The 27,289-nt window shown below is 35.6% G+C and overlaps 1 protein-coding gene across 5 annotated transcripts in view; it reads left to right on the top strand.

The window, feature by feature from the left end:
• slmapa (sarcolemma associated protein a) overlaps positions 1-27,289 on the top strand; it is a 76,120-nt gene that overhangs the window by 5,711 nt on the left and 43,120 nt on the right. For all 5 annotated transcript variants that reach the window (XM_048172420.1, XM_048172417.1, XM_048172415.1 and 2 more), the window contains exons 2-3: positions 17,350-17,497; positions 18,257-18,329. In XM_048172420.1, the coding sequence (XP_048028377.1) occupies positions 17,350-17,497; positions 18,257-18,329 (221 nt within the window). The remainder of the gene's footprint in view (positions 1-17,349; positions 17,498-18,256; positions 18,330-27,289) is intronic.

Genomic DNA, 27,289 nt, shown 5'->3' with positions numbered 1-27,289 from the left:
GCAATTAACCCTTCACAAACAGCATTTGCTTTTACTGACAGAAAAACTTAAATCGGCTAATTTTACAGAAGAATGATTATTAAAAAGAACTGCAGGCTTTGATGTTTCACAAAATGAATTTTATTTTGTAACCACCGCGAAACTTACTTGAAGCTAAAGGTGAGATGAAATTCTGATGTGATTCGCTTTATATCACAGTTACAGTATATATTACAATATATGTGTTTTTGATCAAAATTCATCGCATGTTTTATAAGTGTGTTTGATAATCTAGACTTCAGTGCATAAGTACATTTTCATCTCACATCAAACATCATAAACCGTCAGAATCCATGTTTCTTGGTTACAGCAGTGAGATGCATTGTTGTTATGGTTATATTTATCTAAATTTATCTTAATTTCTGCGCATAGGTAATTTTAATTTAGGGGATACACATTTTTCTTGTCAAACTTTGTAGTGTATGTGACATATTAGAAGCGAATGTCATTTCATCATCATAATTGTCATATGTAGTTTATGATTAACTTTTAATTGCTGTTACTTGGCAATAATTCAGATAATTTACTTTTGCTGAGCTTTTTTTCCTCCCTTAATCCATTAACAACCGGGTCTAAATTGCTTTGATTGTATCAGCCGCTTCTTGTTATTGACAGTGTAAAGAATGAGAATCATACTGTCCATTTCCTCTCTGGAATGGGGTGTCCACATAGGACAGCACAGTAATGACCTGAAGAGACTTTGCTCCTATTGGCAAGAACTCTGTCGGAAAGAGGTGCCAAGATGAAACTATCTAAACTGGGCCAGCCAATTGTTGGTATAATGTGAAATGGTGCCAATATTACCACCTGTCCACTGGCTTTGTGAGGCGGTGTAATGCAAAAGTAGGTATTGCTGAAAAGTTGACAATTGCAACTGTGCATGAGAATGAGGTTTGTATTTATAGACATCGATCAAAGCTGCACAGCCGCTAATAGTGTGTCTGGATGACTGCTTTTAGGTCTGACACTGCTATTTCTTCTAATGGATATGGCAAAATGACACCCATGAGATGAAGCCGGTGTGTTTCCAAGAAACACTGTCCTGCCAGACTCTGGGCTGTCATCCTTTCCGAATGTCCATGCTCTGGTTATACCAGTTTTTAATTAATGTAATTCACGTTTTATTGTGTTTTCCTGAATGCCCAGGTTTGATTTGATCTCCTTGTGTTGTGTTCAACATGGTTATTATCATTAGGTAAAGCTAAAACCATAAAAACCTTTTCATTACTTGAGTAAACTTAAAGTATATCAGTGGTATTAAAATAACACTGATTTTCATTTTCAGACTGATCAATAAATGACTCAACCTGAATGTTTTTAAGCCCTAATGTGCAGCTCTTTGCATGGATATGTTGTAAGTAGAAATAAGATTTGAGTAGTTTGTGTCCTCATTTTGGCCTTCTGTACGTCCATTGGAATCTCTTGTGACCAGACTCTCAAAGTGCATCAGATATCATTTGTTTTCTGGCTTTTTCCTGTTAAGTGTATTTTCTACAAGTAATCCGAAAAATTAAATGTTTTTTCCTGCAAAGAAACAACACTTGTATTTACATCATAATATGTTCATTTGGTCACTTTCAGGTCAGTTTACTGATTGTAATTATTATATGCATATACAATTTACTGCTGGCCACAAAAAAAGGGTCTCTACAGAATGAATATAAACCTGATCTACTATTCCTGTGCTATATATAAATATAACATTCCCACTATCCTTTCTGAAATGATGCTAATGACAGAAGTTTGCTTCACTTACACTTGTGCGGGTCCCAAACTTCTGTATGCTGACTAGACTCGATGCGCTACATGTAAATGATATTCTTTGTTGTATTTTCCTGTCAAAATAACGGAGTTCATTTGGGACTATTCAGCTTTTAAGAACAAGCAGAAGAGATGCCGGTTTCTCTGGTAGTGGGCGGAAGTAATGCACAAATTGCAATCTCATTGGCTGGCGCTTATCTATTACCGTCCCTGATTTGATTTCAGCAAATCAGTTCGAACGAACGCTGGCATAAATGGTTACCAAGTTTTAGTTCTAGTTAATAAAGTTATATCATTAAATAGTGCTTGATTATCATAATATCATAATATAATGCTTGGTTGACTGATGTTAAGAGTGTACGTTCATATATTTAAAAAGCTTTGTCATTTTACAAAAATATACACTACCAGTCAAAAGTTTGGAGTTTTTAAAAAGTTTTGTCTGCTCACCAAGGCTGCATTTATGTAATTAAAAATACAGTAAAAATAGTAATATTGTGAAATATCATTACAATTTAAAATAACTGTTTTCTATTTGAATATATTTGACAAAGTAATTTATTCCTGTGATTCAAATCTGAATTTTCAGTATCATTACTCCAGTCTTCAGTGTCACATGATCATTCAGAAATAATTCTAATATGATGATTTGCTGCTCAAGAAACATTTATGATTATTTTCAATGTTGAAAACAGTTGTGTACTTTTTTTCAGGATTCCTTGATGAATAGAAAGTTCAAAAGAACAGCATTTATGTGAAATACAAAGTTTTGTAACATTATACACTACAGTTCAAAAAGTTTGGGGTCAGTAAGAATTTTTGTTTTTATTTTTTTGAAAAGAAACTAAAGAAATGAATACGTTTATTCAGCAAGGATGAGTTAAATCAAATAAAAGTGACAGTAAAGACATTTATAATGTTACAAAAGATTCTATTTCAAATAAATGCTGTTCTTTTGAACTTTCTATTCATTAAAGAATCCTGAAAAAAAAAAAATATTGTACAAAAATATTTTTGCACAATAAATGTTTCTTGAGCAGCAGATCATCATATTAGAATGATTTGAGAAGGATCATGTGATACTGAAGACTGGAGTAATGATGCTGAAAATTCAGATTTGAATCACAGGAATAAATTACTTTCTAAAATATATTCAAATAGAAAACAGTTATTTTAAATTGGAATAATATTTCACAATATTCCTGTTTTTACTGTATTTTTAATTAAATAAATGCACCCTTGGTGAGCAGATGAAACTTCTTTTAAAAACATTAAAAATCTTACTGATTCCAAACTTTTGACTGGTAGTGTATATACAGTATATATAGTATATTAGTCTGGCGAGTAAACTAAAAAAAATGTATTTCTATTGCCAGGGTGTGCGTAGAGGGTTGCACATCTAAATACTGTACATGCCTTACTTGATTGAGAGCTGTGTGCTAGATCCATTTGAGCACGTAAAATTAATTTGACCATGTAAACGAGGATACATCGACATCATGACAATGCAAAAGTTGAGTGTAGATCGATATGGGTAGTCATATGAGGTCATGGCAATCCATTACCTGTTTACCGGTATCACTAGGTTTGTTAGTTTTATGTATCAGTATGTAAATACCAGTATCCAAATGTAAATATTACCATCTAAATTTTACCTGTTCTACCTGGAAACTCTATAAATATGAATTTATTCATGCATCATGATTAGGTTGTTTACATTTGTTGGGTTGTCCCTCTTTGTGGTCTGTTTCTGATGCCATGGAAACAGCAGAGGAGAGTTCATCCATGTGATGTGGGTCTAACATCACTGATCAATTATTCATTGCATGGAAAAAGTCGTTTTCATTTATGCTATTAACTAAAAATTATTCATTTTATTGATCCTCTATTAGTCGTGCATATGTATTATGTCATATAGTAAGTAAAATCTGATGCATTTCTTTAAATTGCATTTCTCTTCATGTGTCTGGTGTCGCTGATCATCATCCTCGGTAGTCGCTCATGTGCCTTTAGCATTTTTAGCTTCAGGCTGGTGCGTATTTTCTGTCAAAGTGTGAGTTCTGTTGTCGAGTCTTAAAATAGTCTGATGCCATTTGCACCCCGTTTTTACAGTCTGTTGTTATTATAGGCAGCACCAAGTCGAGGACAACTGGCTAGCAGCTGACTTTAGCTACCGGAGCCCCCTCCTTCCTGATATGAACTCACCCAGCGCCCCGCAGGGCGACCCACACCCTATATCTTGAGCAGCTGTACAGGACGCTGTCTCTCTTCTCATCAGCGCTCTTGCAGCCTGCTAGTTGTCAGAAAACACTGAGATTATAAAAATGTATGTCTTGAGGTAGAAAGTACACCCTCAGCACATCCTGTTATGACACTTACTGTCTGTATGGTAAACTAGCTTATTCACAGTAGTGGATTTTGGTTGCATATATTAATTTGTTGTGGTGACAGGCATGCGTGATGTAGTGTCCTGTTTCAGCAATACATTCTAATAATTCAGACCGCTTTCAGAGAAACATCATCTCGGCAGTAACTGTTAAATTTGCAGACACACCATTCCAACCACCAACAAATCATAGGCCTCCATCTGGAAAAGGACACTTGTGTGAGCGCTGTAACCTAATGAGATCTTGTCAACCCCATTAATAATAGCATTAATCGTGAGACGTCTTAATTGGATCATATGTTATCTATGTAAATCCATGCTGTCATTATCTCTTAAATGTGAAGTTTTTGACACCACACAAGCTCTACTTCTACAGTGCTGTAATCTTTTATCTGAGTCCACTTTATCCACCGTTAATTTGTTGGTATGCAGATTGGATGCTTATACTGTGATTTATATTTCAAACATGTATCAAGCCCTGTTTTAAGGGACCTATAATGCACCTTTTCACAAGATGCAATATAAATCTCTTGTGTCTCCAGAATGTGTCTGTGAAGTTTCAGATCAGATCATTTATTATAGCTTGTCAAATTTGCCCCTATTTGGGTGTGAGCAAAAACACACCGTTTTTGTGTGTGTCCCTTTAAATGCAAATGAGCTGCTGCTCTCGGCCTCCTTTCCAAAAGAGGGCGGAGCTTTAACAGCTCAACAACAACAAAGCTGGAGAATCTCACGCAGCCAAAATGAGGATCATCAGCAACTGTGTTCAGCCTTACATTGTCATAAACAAAAGCACTTAGTATTATTTATTTATTTATTTTAAAAATACCTCTTTTTCTCCTTTTTATTCGTCTCACCTCTGCTGAAGTTGTGTACTAATCTAGTTTATACTTTAACTTGTACAAGATTCTTATGATAAAGTGTTTATGATGTTTGGGGTAGGAATGCCTTCTAAATTAATAAATATAAATTTTATTTCCATCCATTCAGACAGAGAAGTGTCCTTTCTTTTATTTTCCTATAATTCTCTACTAGTAGTTAAATTAAATGGCATTCGTCCAGGTCTCTGCCTTCCCTGTGGTGTGCATGTTTTAAAAAACTAATGACAGAAGATTTTAGTGGAATAAGCATTTTGGCCTTGGTTTTTATTAAGTTATTAGAGGTTTCCATAGTATTTGAGAATGACATGCTTTAGGAGACTCAATTATTAGCCAGGACTTCTGATAAGAAGTTGATATTGATTATTGACTGATGAATCGTGTGGGTTTTTTTTTGTTGTTGTTGTTTTTTTTTCAGTATGAGTGTATATTGCCTTTGTAAATATATTGGAAGCTTTGAGTTCTTTGTTGGTGAATAGAGTTTCTCAACAATAATGATGATGAAACAAAATATGCATAAAGATAATTGAACTATTTAATTTAAAATGTTGACAACAAACATGATGTAAATAAAAACGCCGCAATATGTTAAGGCAGTCATGTTTTAGAAGAGCATTAGATTAATCAAAAGTTATTAAATGTAACATAATATTGCATTTTTCATCTAAACTGAATAATGCGCAGGTAAACTTAACCTATAACCCGTATTGTGAATATGCCATTGTGAGCTATTATAATTTAATAACTTAAATGTTGATGTATTTACTTTATTCTGTTACAGTTTGACCGTTTTTAATGATTTTAGAATATTTAAAAAATTTGATTGTAGATTAAAATGGACTAAAATAAACAAACATGACGTTGTTTTCATTCTGAATTGTCAATGTATTGTCTTTTTTTTTTTGTCAAAAGACAAAAACTGGCACTAAAAACGGTGGAAAACTGATGTGTTTTACTATTTGTTGAAACACAGTGAACTAAACCACACTACTATAGTTGGTGTCCTGACAAGGCAGGGAAAGGGTGATCGTCATGTGAGATGACTTCAGGTTTTCCAGGGAAAGCACTCACAGCCTTTTGAAATCTTAAACCCCACTTAAGGTTGAGTCATTCTGCTCGGGTAGTGAATTTTAAATCTCCACTGGGTCTGATCGAATGTTCAGAGAATATACTGAATAGTTTGTCTTTATCTGTTTAAAGATGTTTTTGCTGCAGTAGCTAAGAAGTTTTTATTCATTCAGGACATTAAATATTGTCTGCTAAATTTTTACTAGCAAGCAATTTTCCATTTCTATTACATCACCTTTCAAGCTTGAATGAGAAGATTGAAGCTTTCCAGGTTGTTATTGATTTGCCTGGTTCTGCCTAAGAACTCTTGAGGATTAAGGTTAAGGTTGCTTTATTGCCTGACCTGCTGATTAGTAACCAAGCTTACCGGGTGAGTCTTCGCTATAGCTGACCTGCTTTACACAGGCTGTGTCGATCAATGTTAATTTCCTCAGCCCGGCTGTTTGTTTTCCATCCCTGGATGGAGCTCTTTTCAGGTAGGAATGATTTAGGTGTAGACTTGCTTTTGAAGCTTAAACTGCATTCCTTCAAAATCTGTTCTCAAGGAATAAATCTTTTGGCTTTTGGCTGATATGGCAAAGGGAGACTGTAAACACACAGTATGATGTGAGCTTTTGTACAAGGGCTGGGTGATATGGCCAAAAATATTATCACAATATATTTTTTTTCCATGTCACACAATAACTATCACTTTTAATTTAGAGCACCATGAAATCTGTTTTATTTTCCCCTAAATTCAGTTTTCCATTTTTTGGGGGGGATTCTGTTTTGATTTATTATACAAATTTGATGAACTTTAACAATTGAATCAAGCTTCTAAAGTGTAATCAAATGAAAATATAACAATTAATTTACAACAAAACACTGCATTTTTATTTATTGTCAAATAAGATGCTACACAACAATACTGTATACATTTAAAACATGGATAAAATTGTATGATATTCCTTAGAAATATTATTATTAATATTATTGTTACTTTAAGATTTTAATATACAGTAATGATATGTTTCTTGAAGTTAAACCAAACTTTTATTTTGACGGTTTGTTGTGAAGGTCAGTTTTAGTTTCAGTGTGTATTTTACGGTAGTTTTTCTCAAATGAAACGGTGACAATCTTGTGAAATGACTCTCAAATCAGCTCTAGAGATGTTTATCAGGGTTTTTCCTGGGTCGAAAATGGTCTTCGGTGGTGGCTGACAGAAATGGTCATCGACACAAACAGTAAAAAGTACCCTACCCACATGATCTGCAAGCCCAATACTGATAATAAAGCACCCGTCACTCTCACTGTAATCCTTTCTTGCCCTCTTTGCAAAAAAATCTGTGATTTCAAAGCTTTGTAAGAGAAGATGCTTCTTTGCTAGACCTGAAAATGATTTTGGTATATATAATAATTTAATAATCAGTATTATAAAGTAGCATTAAAAAGTTATTTTGCGTGCAAATCGCGGCTGTTAGGACATCGCTAAAAGATTTGTCAACACAGAAAACACTCAATTAGGGCCCTATAAAATCATTTTATTTTTTCCCAAATTCCATTTTTTCCGTTTTAATTTTTCTGGATTCCGTTTTTTTTATTTTATTTATTTTTTGACTTCGTTATAATGGTTAAATTAAATTTTAGTAATCAAAAAGCATGTCTAATTAATTGAAATAATGAATCTTGTCCAATTTACCAACAATTTAATAAAAGTTTAACAAAAAAAAAAAATTTTTTTAGGGACCTACGTTTTATTCTGTCCCCTCAAATTTTATTTTTTACCAAATTCTGTTTTCTGGATTCCATTTTAATGGTTTAATTCCATTTTAATAATCAAAAAGCATGTCTAATTAATTGAATTCTTAAAAACAACAATATTAATTAATTAAAAAATATATTTTTATGATTTTTTTCTTCAGAAGTTCTGTTGTGTATTTAATTTTTTCTGGCAATCAAATAGGGCTGGGCGATATATCGCATGCGATTGTCACACGCATTTCATCAGTAAAGCCGGTTTCCTGATTACCGCTAAATCGCCATCACCTGTTTTCAAATGGAGTGGCATTTAATAGACAGAGCCGTAGTTCACTGACAAGCCACGCAATATCGCGTTCATTATCGAAGGCGATTCATCTGCGATAATGAACACGACAACAGAACAACAGAGCTTTACTGTTAAAATTAAAACATGGAAGAAACACTGAGATTATTGTTTAAAATATATTTTTATCATTTATTATTAAATTAATTTATCTAAATTCTACTGTACAACAGTAATATGTTTGTCAAGTTAAATCGAACTTTTATTTTGACGGTTTTCCTAGAGCTTTAGTTTCTCTGTGTTTATGACGGTAGTTTTCTCAAACGAAGCGGTTAAATGCTGATGAAGTGACTTTCTGAGCAGCTCTGGAGATGAATTCGTGCGTTCATATAGTGAGGCGACAGAGGACGAAAACACCGCAAGCGTTGCATGCGCCCGCGCGATTGTGTGTGAGGCGGTGTGAAGTAAATGAAACTGCGCTTCCGCATCATTCATTTCAGAGTCACACAGGCATGCAGGATTCATGTTTAAATAGTCTTTTTGCGGTTTAATATTCACAGACACTAGTCTATATCGCAATTTAATTTACGTGTACTGACCTGCTTTTAATTCATTCATCAAAAATTTGACAAATTCCGTGACATTCTGCGTTATATAGTAAATTCCGTTTTTATGACTGGATTCCGTCTGTGATTCTGTGATCGCGGAAATCATAGGGCCCTACTTAATCACTGTGAAGAATTTTTTTTTATTGAATCGTTTATTGAAAGTGTGGTTTATGTCAGCAGCGTGTGCAGGACGCCTCTGACAGGCATCGTTAACATTCTTTGAGCACTATTCACACCCAGATACAGGGACAAAAATTCGTTTTGGCGGCCGCCAAAAAAATTTAAATGTAGGAAAAACCCTGTTTATGTTCTCATATATCGAGAGCTGCTGAAAACACTGTGAACGTCACGTGTGTGAGTTTGTGTGTCAGACGAAACCACAACGTTCATTCACACAGAGACACACAGAAATCACTTATTAGCGACATGTACTGACTGGCTGTTGTCACATTTATTTCTGCTGTCTGATAGGCTGTTAGATTAATCCATATTGAGTAAAAATGTCCAGAGTTTATAATCGTTATCAACTTAAATTTTAGTACTATTTTGAATAGAACAGTGAAGTATTTCACTGAATGTCCTTGTAATAAAAATGAGCTTGCACAGACAACATGTGTCAGACATAAACACTAGCATACTGTTTAAATATTTTACAGTTTGTGTATATGTTTGTGCTGTTTATACAATATGAAACTACATGTTTGGAGATTCTAGAGTAGAGTTATATTTACGTATGTTTTTTGCGGACACTTGACACCTGTTGAAAAACTTTGTTTGAAGCAATTATTTACTTTTATCATCACATATTTGCAAATATTAACTCATTTTAATTTGTTGCATTAAAATATTTAATATTAAATCCTATTACATTCATGTTAAATTTGAATAAAGAAGTGTACATTGGTATAATAGTTGCCATCCGACTGGGGTCTACAAGCAGAAGTTAATGTTCCACCTCCTCCTTTCCCATGATCCCCTTTCCTTTTAATTATCAGTCTTGGAAGTGTTAATTGCACAAATCTTCTCTGCTCTTGTTTGCACAGGGTAATACAGCCTTTCTATAGAGCTTATATAAAACCTACACTCAAAATAGTTCCAGTCTGAACAAGTACTCACATTTGACCATGTTAATAGTTAGGTAGAGTATAAGGAGATTTCTTATAGGATAAATGATGACCTTCACTCTGTTCTCAGGAATAATGACACCTGTTTGAGATGTGCTGAATAAGTTCAGATCAGATTTTGTGTTGGAGCTGCTCTAGAGGCCGTTAGAGACAGAAGGCTGGTGGCAGCGTCGGGTCTCTTTTGGAATGCTAATGTGCTCTTTGACGACGGGATGTGGGGGCGAATCCCTGACATAAAAATGAGCCCTCTCTCTAGCTCTCTTCCGTCACACTATCTCTCTTTATTGCACTCACCCCCTGTGTAGTAGGCACTTGACAGTCACTGTGACAGATGCAGGTGCTTTAGTGATGGTGTCTCAGTATATTTAATGAATATTTAACACACCAGCTGTTGATAAATGAAGGGAAGCTGAAGTTCCTCCTCAAACTGCTTCCACTTGACTTTATAATTAGAGCTTAAGTATGACACCAATATTGTAAACTAGCTTGTAAGGCTGGGTGAATAAATAAGTGAAACATTGATTGAAAATGTTTATTGTAACGTCTTCACTGCACAAGTTTGTCTGACAGTACTTTTAACTTGTAGTGTAAAATATGGTTGCGCCCTAATATTCGACTAATTGTTAGTCAACTAGAAGAGGCTTATGCTGCGTTCACACCAGACGCGACTTGCGCGAATAAATCGCGCTATTCACGCGTAGTTGGACGCTTGAACATTTTGAGTTTACTCGCTTCATTCGCGCGTGAAAATCCCTTCACAACAGACACGAATTTGCGTCATGAGAGGGGCTCTCGCGCTCCTTTATGTGTCCCAGACTCTCCCACTGCTTTCTGCACACTTCCTCTGAATAAACACAACTTGTCAGTGGGGAAATAATTGTAAATTACAGCGAATAAGCTCAATTGGTCGTCTTTAGTTGGCTTGTAGTCTTAATATGTGTGTGTGTGTATATAAAATTTAGCTCAAATTGAGTAACCGTTTTTTACAACTTATCAGATTGTCCGACCTCCTCACTCACTTTCTTTCAAACACGATCCTTTTTATTTCTGTTTCTATAAATGTATGAAGATGTATAGCGACGATGATGTTCAGATTTTTCAACTTGCGCGATTCATGCGAATCGCGTCATTCACGCCGCTTCATTCGCGCGAATCGCGCCGCAGGATGTCAATTCGCGTCTTTGCATTGACTTAACATGTAAATCACTCGCGCTTACCGCTTCATTCGCGTCCGGTGTGAACGCACCATTAGACGAACAAACATTTTATTAGATGGTTAGTCGCTGGGGGAAAAAAAATCGTTAACGGTGGGTTCCTTTTGGTATTTATGGTATGTGAGGCAGGAAATCCAAACGTTAGCCTATCATCCATCGAAATCGAGTATAGCTTATCATTTGAAACAAGTAGCAACTTTACATGGCTGCTCGCTAGTGGTGTAAATCGGACAGTTCATCACGATTTGATACAATATCGATTCTCATAGCCAGTGATTCGATATTTTCCGATAAACATAATTATGATACGATTCGATTCGATCAATATTTCGATATTTTGAGCCTATTTTACACAACCAGTTAAATTTATTAACACACAACTGCAACCAAAATATTTAACTGACATTTATTTCAAAATTTCACATCCTGAACCCTGATTGGGACATCCACAAATAAAACATTCACACAGTAATCTATTGACAGCTTATGACGTGACAACAGTCAAGAAAGTATTTTAGTTCTGTGCTAAAATGTGTAATGTCAAAAAACTGATAAACAAGAAATACACATATACACACACACACACACACACATAATAAAAAGACATTTCTTTTAAATGTATAGCGCAGGTTTTTAATGAAGCAACAACATATTATAGGTAGGACAAAACAAGACAGGCTATTAATATTCTTTCATTGTGCAAATTTACTATAAAGGCTCTAATACAGAGCGGCACAAAGCATTTGCCTGCATCCCGTGTGCAGAATGATGCTTGAAGCAACACAGAGTCACAGCGTGTGGCGCTCCTATGCGGCAGTTTATTGACCATATTCTTTCAGTGACAGTTCCATCTTCTTTCCCGAGTGTCTTTCACAAGTTCTGAAAGGTAGTTTAAATGAGAATGCATGCGTTGGCGATAATGCATAGACTGATATTGTGTGAAAATGTGGAGAGTGTTAAAACAAAGGTGCCTCTATAATTAGCCCACAGGTATCGATTTTTTATGCATTGCATCAATGCATCGGATCGTTAGACATTAGATCGATGTATTGTTACACCCCTACTGCTCGCTCTAACATTAACCGAGATAAATGTTCGCTGTTATAAGGCTTGTATCCAAGTGTTTGTGCGGAGTGTGGAAGCTTAACGTATAGCAAGACATGGAGGTGCCAGCGCGATCACTTGCATTTTTTTCCTGATAACAGCGCAAACAACTTAAAATACTGTCATTTTTGGTCATACAGATAAGAGTAATACGTCATTCAAAACTTTTATTTGTGTAAACTCGCAGTAACAACAAAACGTTGTGCCTTTGTAAAATAAAGAAAACAAACAGGATGCGCTTTCTGCTGTCTCGGATTTGAGTGCGTCAAAAAAATCAACCAAAACTCAGTGTATACTTGCCTCACAGACATGAGAAATATATCTATAGAAAGCTTGAAATGTCAAGTGATTGTCAACCGATTCAAGTGGAAAACAAATATTTTCAGATTATGTAATCTGTGCGAAACGTGCATATAGGCGCGTCCACTACTGCGGAGATGATGAGTGTTTTTTCATGACACATTCATAATCATTACTTTTGCCGGTTTGTTGTGGCGAGCTTTATGTGTGTGCTTGAGCACTGATTAGGCTATGCATTATATATAGGCAATTAAAGGTTAATTTTTAAGATTTATATGCCTTATTAATATACATGCATGATTTGCAACTACTAGTCGACTAGGAAAAAACTTTAGTTGAGGGCAGCCCTAGTGTAAAATAAATTATTATAATTATCAAATATATATCTTTATTTTAAAGTACAATAGAATTACTACTTTAATACATTTTTGTCTTCATTTTTCATAATTGGAATTATGAAAAATAAAGACAAAATATGTTCTTTTTGAGTGGATATTTCAACAGAGCAGGAGCTTTATTTATTCTTTTATGGGAATAAATGTTTATCATATTGCAGTTCACAATGTAATATGACACGTTACTCGCAATATAAGTTTATGCTGTCCTATTCTGTAAATAAATCATTTTATAATAAAAGCAATCAAAATAAAACTTATTAAAAAGATGGAATATTTTATTTCTTTATCTACATGTCATGTGTCCGTTAACTGACACCAGAGAACTGCGAATATGATAATGTGTTAAGTTAATATTTCAATATTTAACATCTCAGAGTGCATTTCAATTAAATGTTTTATGTCAAAGAGGTTTGGCAGGGAATCCCTGCATAGTGCATAAATAATGTTTATATAATATATTATATTATATTATATTTCCTGTATTTAAATGTTCATTAAATAATTAAGGTGATCTGGGAAGGTGTTTATATCATGTTTTATTGAGTTTATCCAGCATTGTGACATTAACGCTATGGTCTTTTAGTAAACTGAACAAGTGTAAAATGTAAGTGTAGAAATCAGCGACCTCAATAACCTCAGAATACAGTCAGAGCAACCGTTAGCAAGAGGAAATAGGAAGGAATATGCTGTGTCATCTGTGCTTCTCTATTCTTTCTCATTTGCTTGCACACTTACTGGTTTTGGGTGTTTAATGTCACTAAACAAAGTTGAAGGACCGTACATGGCATCCCGCTATATTGGGATCCAGCTGATGCATTCACAGATTCTCCTTCTGCATGCGTTACGTTTCTGTTTCCTGGCTTTGTTAAAGTATTTGTATTTATAAAGTATAATGCACTTTTGAATCAAAACACATGAGAGCCAATCTGTGTTTTTTCTAAATGAGCTGGTTGCTTATGAACAGACGCAGCACCGATGTCATTCGGTCTCCATGCCAATCTACATGTAAGACTCGAATACAGATATCACATTTCATTCCCGCTATGATGGAGGATGTAATACCGCCCAACTCTGGCTCAATCATACAGCCAATCAGCAGCATGATGTGAAGTAAAATGCTTGTTAAATATTAGACACTCTGTTAGAGGGTAAAAATGTTCTGCGTCCTCATAAAGACAGGTTTGTAGCAACCTTGATCTCATTATATTGAAGGAGACAGCATTCATCTTGTGGTTTAACCTGATGAACCTGTTAACAGTGATGCCCACGTCGTGGCACGTGATGTGGGATGCTGGTGGTGGGAGGAAATGAATGTCACTCTTAATGTAGTCGTGCTTGACAGTGAATCTATTCATCCAGCTGAGTGAAGAAATTCAGAAGCATTCATTCTGAATGAAGGGAGTTGAACAGAGTACACGAAACAATTACTCTGGTGGAAAAAAAAAAAAAACAGGCCCAAAGCCAGGTCTCCAGTGCCCTCGATGGTTGTTTTTATTATGCGTGTAGATGATCAGGGATGTTGAACATAGCAGAGTTGAGGGCTTGCCTGGTCAGCACTTAAGGATGTTATTGGTTATTTTCAGCAGCCAAAGCAAATATGTAACTTGTGTAGAGGTTACTTTTGATTGCCTTTGAGTCAACTTTGATCACAGTAAGCAATTACATTTGTCAGAGGGGTGATACACAGCGGTGTGCGATATTGGCGAAAAAATCTTGATATTTTCTGGGATTTTCTCTAACTATAATTAGGCAACATTTTGCTGAGTGTTTATTGTGTTGGTACCTTGGCAGGTTTTGGGCTGCTGTGGACAGCTGACTTCTGAAGTTTTTTGATATTCTTCATATTTTGTACGCTGGTTAGTTTGCAGCAGTGATGGAAATTCTTTTCCAATAAGTTTAAATTGATCTTTTTTACCTTTTCATGAGCATTTTTACCTTTTTTATAAAGCCATTTTTTAACCTAATTAAATGTATGCCTCATCTTTTGTCAAATTCTTGAATTTAATCAATAAATTCAATTAGAACAATAAGACACAATAGGGCTGTTGCCAATAAAATGAAATCGGCATCAACAAAATTAATCTTTGCAATGCAAAGGAAACACAAGCTGTGTCTGAAGTGGCTTTTAGATGCATTTACACACACTGTTTAATGCAGTTCAGAGCTGACAGATGCATTTAAACTGCAATTACAAATGCATAAATAATGTTTTGATGTTTTAAACATAAAACGTTGAATACTGATATTTTGAAATTAGTTAAAAAATGAAAAGATACTTTAAATGTGAAATTAAAGCCACCAGTAGGTGGCAGCAAGTCACTGTTAATGAGTGAGTCATTGAGTTTCACCTGATTCATTCCAAACGGCTGATTCATTCAGGAACAAAGCATTTGTCTGGATCCCAAATGGCACCCTAAACTCTCACGTTCTTTTTCTGAGTCCACATTTTCGTGATGTAACGCTGCTTTGACTGCCGGGTAAAGTCCTCTGCATAGCTCGCAAACTCAAGCCCCTTTCACACCGCCAGTGACACGCAGCGACAAAGCGACAGGATCCCATTAATTTCAGTGGAGCGCTGGCGACTTCCGGCGACAAGAGCGACAGTGACCGTTGGTGACAGAATATAGGTGTGTCAAGCGACGGGAGACACGTGACAAAAGTTCAGATATTTCAACTTTATGCAAATCAGGAGCGAATTTCGCGAGCGACAACCAACAGGAGTGGAGTTCTCTGGAGCTCACGGACATAGTTCAGGAGACAGGACATAGTTCTGGAGTGATTTCACTGTTTTATATGATTTGACTGTACATACATGGATATAATAAAATGATGCATTGAAAAGAAACTGTCGGCAGTCTTGTGAGTTTGATTCATACATTTTGTGTTGTTATTATATGATGCTGTGAGCAGTTTAACACTGCTGCAGTTCATATTACAGTTTCCCCTGCATTATGTTGATTATTAGGGACAAGAAAATTTATTATTTGTCAAATTCCAAATTCGAATGACATTTTAGTGTTTTTTTTGACAGTATGAGTTAGTTTAATTTGTTGATAGACCGATCGTTAATCTAGTTAATTATTTATTGCACTGAGCTCTGCAGTCACAACACTCTACAACAGCAGATTGTTACTTTTAATTATTTTAAACCTAATTCCTAGTCAAATTAGAGTGATTTCTTAGTTTTATATGTAACTTGTGATTGCATTTTCTATAGATATGATCAGACATGCAGTCTACCAATGAAATTAGAGCAACAGCACTAGGAACGCCCACAAGTGACTTCACAGTAGGAGACTAGCGACATGCAGGGAAAAAGTCACTGATGGTGTGAACGGAGCTTTACGGGCTCAGCTGAAGTGCGCATCGAGGGCGCATATCGGCCGCTTCTGCAACCTAAAATGATGAATGAGACACCCTACGGTCTCGTGGACTTGATGGACATGTGTACACGGCAGACATTGTAAGTCCACAAGACCAAGTGTGCCATTTGGGATTCAGCCTTTCGTTGGTGAAATAGAACGAAAATAGGCAATATTGTGTCTAAAATGTAAGTCACTAAATATTAACATCTTGTTTATTGAACTGTTGAATAAAATCAATATCTCTTTTGTATTCATGCTGATATTTGGAGAAAAACGGCACACTTCATGTGATATTGATTGAACTATATTAAATTATATAAATATGAAAGACATACAGATGTACTTTATCCCCTTATCTTCAATATCAGGTGCATTATAAGTGATTTTTAATGGACTACATCATGCAGTGTATGCGTGCAACTCTGTGTTTTTGTAAAGTGAGAGACATACTCGATAATTTCAGATCGCACATCGTTAAAACGACAATCACAATATTATCGCAGACAATATATATCGCACACCCCTAGTGATACAGTGGTATTTTAGTTTAATTTATTATAATATTTATACATATTTTGAATTGGCTTTTAATTTCCATTTCATTTTAATTTGTTTTATTTTTTTGTGATTCTGGCATTATTAGTTTTCTGGTCATTTTAAGGAAAAAATGTGCTTTTGAGATTTTATTTTTTAAAATTTAATATTGAAGGACTTTTTTTTTTAAATATTTTAATATTGTATAACATTTTTTATTTCAGTTTTAGTAATTCAACTTAATTCAGTTAAGTGTTTTTCATCTAATATTTTTTTTTTTTTTACTTTATTTCAGCTTTATTTCAATTACCTAAAATACTTGTCTAAACTGGGGTGATAAGTGCATTATTATCTAGTTAAATTACAGTTTTTAGGTTTTGCTACTGCCTTAAAAAATGTGTAATAATCTGTATTGTAACAATGAACCTGTCAGCCTCTATTAAGTTCTTCCTCTTTTTAACCATCGCTCCCTTTCGTCTAGCACACTCTTCAGTGTAGTGCTGTATTTGACGCATCTGTAATCTTTCCGTCTCTCCTCTGTTTACAGTTCTATCTCCAGGACACCAAAAGCAGCAATGGCACCTTCATCAACAGCCAGCGTCTGAGCCGCGGGTCGGAGGAGAGCCCTCCCTGTGAGGTGCTCTCCGGTGACATCATTCAGTTTGGGGTGGATGTGACCGAGAATACCCGGAAAGGTGAGGAAAGCCTGTTTGTGTTAGTGGCGATAGTGAAACGTGGCACAGCTGTGTGTTTGTCTGTAATGCAGGCGTGTTTGTGTACATACAAATATTCCTTTATTAAAACGTATTTGGTGCTTGACGAGTGTTAATTTCGGGCCCTGTATTCTTGGTAGCGTAATAGAGGACACCTCTGATTGAAAGTTGAAGTCTTTCACACAAATGCAGCCATTACATACCACACTTTTTGAAGATGCTGTAATGGCGGAGACTCAATTTCGAAACCCAAGAGCGGTGGTTGATTGCTATTCTGCATGTGTTGTAACTGAAGGACATGCAATGGGACGCTTTCACAATCAGATACAAATGCAAAGCAACTTACCCTTTCAAAATGAATGTAAGCAAACATTACTTCATAGCAGAACGAAAGTACACAGGAATGAGAGAACCTGTTAGGAGTGCTGTATTTTAACTGGCAAGGTATTAAAATGAGCTTTTCTTTGGAAACTTGTTTCTAGTGGGTGGTGTGTGTTTGATTCTTAGCATTGCTGAAGCACAAGTTGGCTTGGTCTCATCAGAACGTCAGGAAATCTTCTCTCTGGATGTTTTTGACGATCATAAACACTCACTTGTGACATGTACGCTTCTTAGATGACCTCATATTAGTGCTTGTTATGAACATTTTTATGGCCTGTTTATGTTTGGGATAACCTTTCTTTAAATTCTTCTTGTTATGAAAATAATGTTACGTGTCCTGTTTTCTCTTGTTGTTTTTAGTTACTCATGGCTGTATAGTGTCGACCATCAAGCTCTTCTTACCAGATGGCATGGAAGCTCGGCGGCGATCAGAGTAAGTCCTGTTTTAAGAGAACATTTTTATTTTTGGCTGTTTATCGTTCGCTCAACCTGGTGTTATTCTTGTAAGGTAGCTCGTGCTTACCAGCTTTATCACTTATAAAAACATGATGCATAAAGAATGTGATAAAATCTCTGAGAAATGAGGCTTACAGCTGCTGATTATACTGATTCAGTTGACCAAAACAACATTTGCCTGTGCTTGTTCAGAGGAAATGACATGTGGGCTGTTAGTTTTTGTATGACTGGAATTAGTGGTGGATCAAATCTTGGCTTTTATGCTGGTTTTGGTTCTGTGGTTGTTGTCATTTCCTTGGTTTATTTTCTTGGTTATTTAGTAAATGCAAGTATTTACATATATAATCTAACCACATGCCGCAGTGATGCTCTGTGCCTTTCCATTAAGGCAAAGTTTAGCAGGATATTCCAAATGAAATTCAGCGTAAAAGGTCCATTGATGGCATCTAAATAATTTGGACTAAGTCCAAAAAAAGTGTAAATACACAAAATGTCTGTGTAATGTTGTTTAAGAACTGTAGGTTTACTTTTATGTTCTTTTTTATAAACGAACGAGTCTACATTGTATTCTCTTTGGCACAGAGCTCAAATTCTATTTAGCCCACAATATTCTTTACTGCAGACACACATCTGTGAAATTTACAGTAAAAATGCCAGCTGTGGTTGCGATTACATAACCATAAAAAATACATTAGCGCCATTTTATGCTTTATAGATTTTACTCAATTTACAGTAAAAAAACATAAGATGTAACATTAAATCCTGATGAATTCTGGGAATGTCTGTGTATGCTTTTCACTGTAAATTATAAGATTACTTGTTCTTTTTTACTTCCAAAAACTGCACATTTAACAGTATTTTATGTAAAATTGCGTGATTTTACATCTTTATATTTTTTATCTTCCCTTTTATACAAGATTTAAAGATAAGTTTTTAAAAAGTGAGTAAATAATGACAAATTTCAGTTTTAGCTGAGCTATTCCTTTAAACGAGACCTATAATGCCTCTTTCACAAGATGTAATATAAGTCTCTGGTGTCCCCAGAATGTGTCTGTGAAGTTTCAGATCAGATCATTTATTATAGCTTGTCAAATTTACCCCTATTTGGATGTGAGCAAAAACACGCCGTTTTTGTGTGTCCCTTTAAATGCAAATGAGTTGCTGCTCCTGCCCCCTTTCCAGAAGAGGGCGGAGCTTTAACAGCTCAACAACAACAAAGCTGGAGAATCTCACGCAGCCAAAATGAGGATTGTCAGTAACGGTGTTCAGCCTTACATTGTTCAAACCGGAGTCGACACTGATGGAGAGACTCAGGAAGAAGTTACAACTTTTAGATGTTTCTGAATGGTTAGTGGATAAATTTATGTAGTTGCTGTGGAGCTGATTCAACTCATGCACTAGCATGTGCCGTCATGTTCATCTTTTGTGCAAAACCCGTATGGATGCCTACTATACATAGCTTGCAGGGTATCCAAGCTAACGACACTCTAAATAGTGTTCTGTGCTCGTCTGCACATCCAATGACAGAACAGTTAGCATGCTTTGCTCAGACTTTTGCCATGGTGTTAGAACTGGTACTCCGTTTTTGCTTGCAAAAACAAAATGGCTGCGCCATGGGTGGAAATGTGCAGATTAAGGGGTGGTAATATTATAATAAGATCCTCTTCCTACGTCATTAGGGGAGAGAAATCTGAGAGGCTCATTTTTTCACATGCTTGCAGAGAAAGGCTTGCCAAAACAAAGTTGCTGGGTTGTCCTTTTTCACGTTTTCTGGGTTGGTAGATGCCCCGGGGACCCGATTATAGCACTTAATCACGGAAAAAGTCAGTTTTTCATGATTTGCCCTCTTTAAATCCATAGCAATTTTCACCATATATATTAAGGGCAATTTTCACCATATATATATTAAGGGCATTTACTGTTAACCAATTAACAGGTTTTTACTGTAGCATTTTTACTGTTAACATTTTTTTACAGTGGATGGCATTGATTGATAGCGCTTTGTTCATCAAATTGTAATGATGGCTTACAAAAAAGTGTTTTTTTTCTTCTCAGGGCCAAAAGGCCTGAATTTCATTTGTGCATGACTCACTGTGACCCGGCCAGTTATTGATTTTTGATTGGATTTGCGTGAAGCTGCACGAACAGCAGACTGTCTGAGACGAGAGATGAGCGCAGGCACCGTAGGGGTCTCGCGGGTCTCATCCGCCTCCATCTGCTCCCCGTTCCATTTCCACAGCATTAGTCTGAGTGTCACCAAATCCAGACAGGTTTTTATTACATCGAAATCTAGGTATACACCAGACAAGCGCACCAACTTTGCATTTCACCTGCATTTTCTTCATTTAGTTAAAAGCCTGCATAGCGTATCGCTATTGAACTGCCATCCAGGGTTCAGAGCTAAGCCAGTCGTCTAGTTAGTAATCTGATTCTCGGCACGGCTGGCGTTTATTATATTCATGAAGAGGGATATTGATGGTCTTGTTGACGGAAGGGATTTCCTACCACCGTATGAATGCTATGTTTGACTGTGCCTGTATCATCGGCTATAAAAATCGTTTAACGGAAGGCATCCGTGAAGCAGATGGCTCTCGCATTGAAGGCTTCCCTGCGGCCTCCAGTGCTGGCAGGACCTGTTAAACCAACTCACGTGGAAACAAGGTGGGCATCTGTGCCATTTCAGGAGCTTTAAAAGATTTTATGCATCTCCTCGTTTAGCATGGAAGTGCTCCCTGAATAAAGCTGACAAGGAAATCTCAGAGATCTTTCCTTTTCAAAACTCCATAAACACTGCCAGGGATGTGGGACCACACACCTTGAGTCTCAGCTGCTGGCAGACTGTCTCTAAATCCTCCCTGTGGCTCAATGCATTAATGACTGTACCTTGTTTCTTTTCTCTAACTCCCTCTCTGTTAAGGATGGGTCAGTGATTGTTGACTGGTTTAATAATTGACTAGTTTGTTAGAGAGGTCAGCTTCCGTGTTTATCTGGAATGAAAAAAAATTGTATATAATATAAAATGTATGTTAAAATATAAAATGTTCCATGTTGAAATACTTTCTCATATCCCAGCTTATTCAGTCTTTTTTTTAGCAATGCTTTTATTTATACTTTTTTATATTATGTATTAATATATAATATACACACACATATTATAATTTATAAAATTGATAATTAACAGTTAGAATATTTATAATGTTTGTTATTAAATAAATTTTTTTCTTTAATTATTGTCTCCTAACTCATTTATTTGGATACAAGTTTAGGAAACAATTTTTTTAGTAATAGTTTATATATATATATGCGCGCACTCTAGAATTGCATGCGCAAATGCGCCGGCGCGCACTGCATAATTACTTTATAGCTTAAATTAAGCGCAAAAGAAACTACGAACAATGACCGTCGTTGTTCTGTTGTAAGTCAAGTCATGAAATGACCAAACATGCGATTAAAGCTGCCTCAAAACTGTGCATGCATTTATTTGTTGACATGGTTTTAAATTGTTATCCAATTTGTTGGCCTTAAAATGTCTTAAAAATGCACACCAGGGAAATCTAAATTTTCTCAGGGGAGCATGCCCCCGTATCCCCCTAGCAAACTACATTTTCTGACCTCGGTAATTATGGAACTCTACGTACGGCCCAGATTATATTCTATCTACTGAAATCTAAACGTGCATTTCTCCAATGTGAGCACTTTTGGACTTAATGTTTGTATGTTTTACTATCTAAATAATTGAAATCATGAAACTTATACAATTTAACAGCAATTTATTAAAAGTTTAACAAAATGACATTTTTAGGGCTCTATAAAATACTACTTATATTTTCTCAAATTCTGTTTTATTTTTTTTTTTATTTTATTTTTTTACCAAATTCTGTTTTCTGTTTTAATATTTCTGGATTCCATTTTAATGGTTTAATCAAAAACATTTCTAATTAATTGAATTAATAAAAAGTAACCTAATTTATTAATTTGTTTACAATAATAGGGGCCCTTTTTATATATAAGTGGGTAAAAACTGGATATGTGTCAGTATATGACTTCCATGCATTCAGCAGCCCCCAAATAAATACCTGTCTGTCATTAATGTTAATCAAACATCAAAAAATGTTAAATAAATGTATACATGTATGCTAAATAAACATATGTATCTGAAAAAAAAAAAAAAAAAATTTTAAATTACTATTTGTAATTTGCTTCTTTGTTCTTTTTATATAGCCTAACAAAAATAACTATACATACCTGATATACACAATGTATAGTCTTGATTTGGGTGGTCAATCTGCATTTGTAAGTTTGAAAGGGTTTTAAATCTTTAAATCAAGTAAAATGATTCAAAATCAAGTAATTTAAGCATGCCAGAGTCAACTTTAATCATATAAAATGTGGCCAGTGAAAATGCTGAGTGGCTAGTAACTTTGGAAAACCACTAGCCACATTGGCTGGTGAGCAAAAAAGTTAATGTCAAGCCCTGTATATATATATATATATATATATATATATATATATATATATATATATATATATATATATATAATTTTTTTTTTTTTTAAGAAATTCTGTGCTGTGTATTTAATTTTTTCTGGTAATAAAATAAAGGCATAAAACATTCAATTATTTTTAATCAAATGAAATTTTAATATTTTTTTTGGCAAACAAAGTGCTGTGCAACAGAGGTTTACTGTTAAAATTAAACCATGGATGAAAATTTTTGTGATTATTCCTTTAAAAGTAAAATCTAAATTATTGTAGTATTATTTTTAATTATTATTAGTAGTAGTAGTAGTAGTATCGCATTAAGTCATACATTATACTGAACAATAGTAATACAATAGCATTACATAGTGCTACAATAGTAATAAAACTTGTCACAAGTTAAACCGAACTTTTATTTTGACGGGTTGCCGTGAAGATCCTGAAGTTTCTGTGTGTATATGATATGACAGAATTTTTGGTAAAATTCTCATGAAGTGACTTTCAGAGCAGCTCTGGAGATATTTATGTGTTCATGATGGCCGACGCTGGAAAAAACCTTATTTCTTCAGACAAAACTGAACGTATTTTTTTTTTTTTTACTCTAGCTTATGATGCTAGAAATGATATGCTTGTGTTATATGAATTGTGTAGTTGCACCACTGTCCCATCTTTGTTCTCTCTGCTCCCTATTTTCTCTTCCTCTTGCCCTGTTAAGCAAACATCAGTTGTGTCCCGTGACTGCAGTGGAGCTCCTTGGCCGAGCTCTCGACCCATTCGCATGTTCACATCCAGCTTGAGGTATTTATAGATGCCACACGCGTCTAGTTGTTGAGCTGTTGCCTCTGGAGCCCAGCCAGACCAGAGATGTATGTTTGGGGTTAGCGGCATGTGTCTGTGCTCTTCTGTTTATTAGAAGATGCAGTCGAGGGATTGCTGTACGTGTTTGTGGCCAGGGCTTTTACTTGACGTTTGTGTTGAGTGAGGTCAAAAAGGCAGCCTGAGAAATCATTTCTCTGAGAGCGTTACTTCCCACTAGCCTGCTGAAATTCTTTCCAGCAAGTCGACAAAAGACATCTGCTTAAGATATCTCCCTGCTTTTTGAGTTTCTCAGCAAAATGTCTTCACTCTTTCCACTTGATGATGTTCGCTTAGCCTCTTTCAGAGAGATTTGTGTTGTTGCTCTGTGAGTAGGGATGGATAGATTTATCAAAGGAGGGAAAACGACAGAGATGTGATAGTCATCGAGGGATGGGTTGCTGGCTGCTGATTGTTTTTATTTTCCATCTGGAGGGCGACGGATTGAAATACTGGACAGGGTTGTCCTGTTTTCTCCACTGGGTGAACTCTCAACATTCTCTTTCCCACTGTAATTGATCACAGATTTCAGCAGGAGACCACAACCAGAAGTAGGACATTGTTTCCAGTTTACTCATAGTGATTTTGTAATGGATTTCCAATCTGCCAATCACACTTTATTGGTTCCCTTGTGAGTCATTTAATTTCTGCAAATGCTATTCTGCACAGTCCAATTTTGTTGATCGCTTGGTTTCTATTTCGGTATTAATCTCATCGGCCCAAACTCCTGCTTCTCAAGGAAGTTTGATACACATCAAATACATTCTGATTGACTGTAGTTGACATTCACAAAAGTACGGTTCAATAGACCAATTTGGAGCAGACGTCACAGTTACGTCACTTGCAGCTGCGTGCGCATGGTGGTGGCAGAAAAATAGCGTTAACAAGTGGAGGAAAATTGGCAAAATCCACAGAATAAGAGAAATGTTTTGTTGTGCCTTTGGATGTCAGAATTGGAATGCAAAAAAGTGTCTTAATTTTTATAGAATAGCTTTTTATTGAAGCTAAATGCAGACGTTTGTTGCAAGTCACAGACTGGACTGATGAAACCTGCGATGATGAGTCTACTATTAAACCATGAATTTGATGTAAATAGTAAGTCTACATAATGCATACATAGCAGTTACAGCATAAAATAATATTTAAACCTGTAATATTTTACATGGATAACATTGCCTATAACATTTTTCTCACAATTCTGACTTTTTTTCCCTTGCATGTGCGTGTTTATATCTCCCAGTTCGGACTTTATAACTCGCAATCTCACTTCTGAAGGAAAAAAAGTCAGAATTGCGTGATATGAACTCGAAATTAACTTTGTATTTTATTCCGTGGCTACCACAAACTGCTACTGCACAACTGTCGTTTTCTGCCACAGGTAGGCTCCGCCCACAAAAATGTCATCGCTGTTTGCAAACACAAAATTGGTCTATTGAGATCATCAGTGTGTTTACATGCACTCTCGTAATGCGATTATAATGGGATTTTGGCAATATTGTGATTAAACTTTACCTTGTGTAAACGCAATACTTTGATTAAAGTTATGCAATTAAGCTCATAATCGTAGTAAGCATAATCGCATTAAACTATGTGTTGTACGCCGATTTTAATCACAATATACAGGGATGTAAACGCCTTAATCGCATTATATTGTGGTGTTCACACAATTTCATGAATGAACTCCGTGACATTATTCTGAAGTTTTCTCTTCACCAAATCGCTCTGTCAACACAGACAACGCAACGGCAGCGTAGGCAAACTGGGCATTGCGATGTTCATCACGGCGCCAAATAATATCCACTCACACAATGTCCATAATTTATTTTGAACTTGATGCAAGTAAATTAAAACAATGGCCTTTAACATGCATACTGTATGCCTATCTGAGTGTGGTATAAGAATACTTATTAGTGAATAATCAGAGTAATGAAAGTTGCAAGAGTTCTGCTCGTGTCATCTCTAAACATCTTGCTGCGATTAAGGCCTTACTCTGATTATGAGAAATAATCACATTATTGGTGCACATGTAAACGTAGTCCATGTGTTGTAATGAGAGACTGATTTGGTTGATCAATGGCTGATGGATTGGTAGGGTGGATTATAGTCCATTTTCTTCATGAGCTAGATATGTGGTGCTATGCATCTGTATGAGTCTCTAATTAATTAGTTTTTCTAAATGGCATGTAAAGAACAAACTGTGGTTGGTAATTTTGCATGTCAGTCAGCCTTGACAGTGCCATATTAATTGTTTTAATCGCTAATCCTGGAGGATAAAAACAAAATACTTCTCAATCAAATTAGGAGTGTTTTCCGTGGCTCTGTTGATATCTGCAAGTCTTCATGAATTATCAGTGAGCCCATGACTGCCATATTGAAACAACCACCTCAAACAATGGTGTGTGTGTGGCTGCAGGCTTGGAACAGGAAGGTTACTGTGACTCATCTCTGGCTTACATAAACACACACTCACAAGACACAGTGCCTGAAGCTCCACGCTGCTGCAGTGGGAGATGTTGCTATCATGAATGTTCTGAACTTCAAATTAACAAATCAGAAATAGATCATTTTGCCTTGGCATTTTGAGGGTTTTTTATTTCTTTTCATTTTATTAGTTTTTTTTTTCCCCATCCATTTGTATAAGTAGGGCCATATAATTTCCGCAATCACGGAATCGCGGAATCCATTCATAAAAACGGAATTTACTATATAACGCGGAATGTCATGCAATTTGTCAAATTTTCGATGAATGAATTAAAAGCAGGTCAGTACACATAAATTAAATCGCGATATAGACTAGTGTCTGTGAATATTAAACCGCAAAAAGACTATTTAAACATGAATCCTGCATGCCTGTGTGACTCTGAAATGAATGATGTGGAAGCTCGGTTTCATTTACCTCACACCGCCTCACACACAATCGCGCGGGCGCATGCGACGCTCGCGGTGTTTTCGTCCTCTGTCGCCTCACTATATGAATGCACAAATTCATCTCCAGAGCTGCTCTGAAAGTCACTTCATCAGCATTTAACCGCTTCGTTTGAGAAAACTACCGTCATAAACACAGAGAGACTCAAAGCTCTAGGCAAATAAAAGTTCGATTTAACTTGACAGAAACATTACTGTTGTACAGTAGAATTTAGATAAATTAATTTAATAATAAATTGTATTTTAAACAATAATCTCAGTGTTTCGTCCATGTTTTAACAGTAAAGCTCTGTTGTGCAGCACATTGTTTGACAAAAAAGTTTAATTTCATGATTAAAAGATAAATTAAATGGTATGCTTTCATTTGATTGCCAGAAAAATTTAAATACACAACAGAACTTCTGAAGAAAAACAAAAATTTATAAAAATATATTTTTTAATTAATTAATATTGTTGTTTTTAAGAATTCAATTAATTAGACATGCTTTTTGATTACTAAAATTTAATGTAACCATTAAAATGGAGTCAAAAAATAAATAAAACGGAAAAAAACGGAATCCCGAAAAATTAAAACGGAAAAAACGGAATTTGGAAAAAATAAAAATGGATTTTATAGGGCCCTATATAAGTAGCCCCACCATATTGGTATCGGCCGCTATGTGTTCATTTTTAATGTTA

The sequence above is a fragment of the Megalobrama amblycephala genome, linkage group LG21 (genome assembly GCF_018812025.1).
Source record: "Megalobrama amblycephala isolate DHTTF-2021 linkage group LG21, ASM1881202v1, whole genome shotgun sequence".
Taxonomy (NCBI): Eukaryota; Metazoa; Chordata; class Actinopteri; order Cypriniformes; family Xenocyprididae; genus Megalobrama; species Megalobrama amblycephala.
This window is presented reverse-complemented; position numbering and strand designations above follow the sequence as displayed.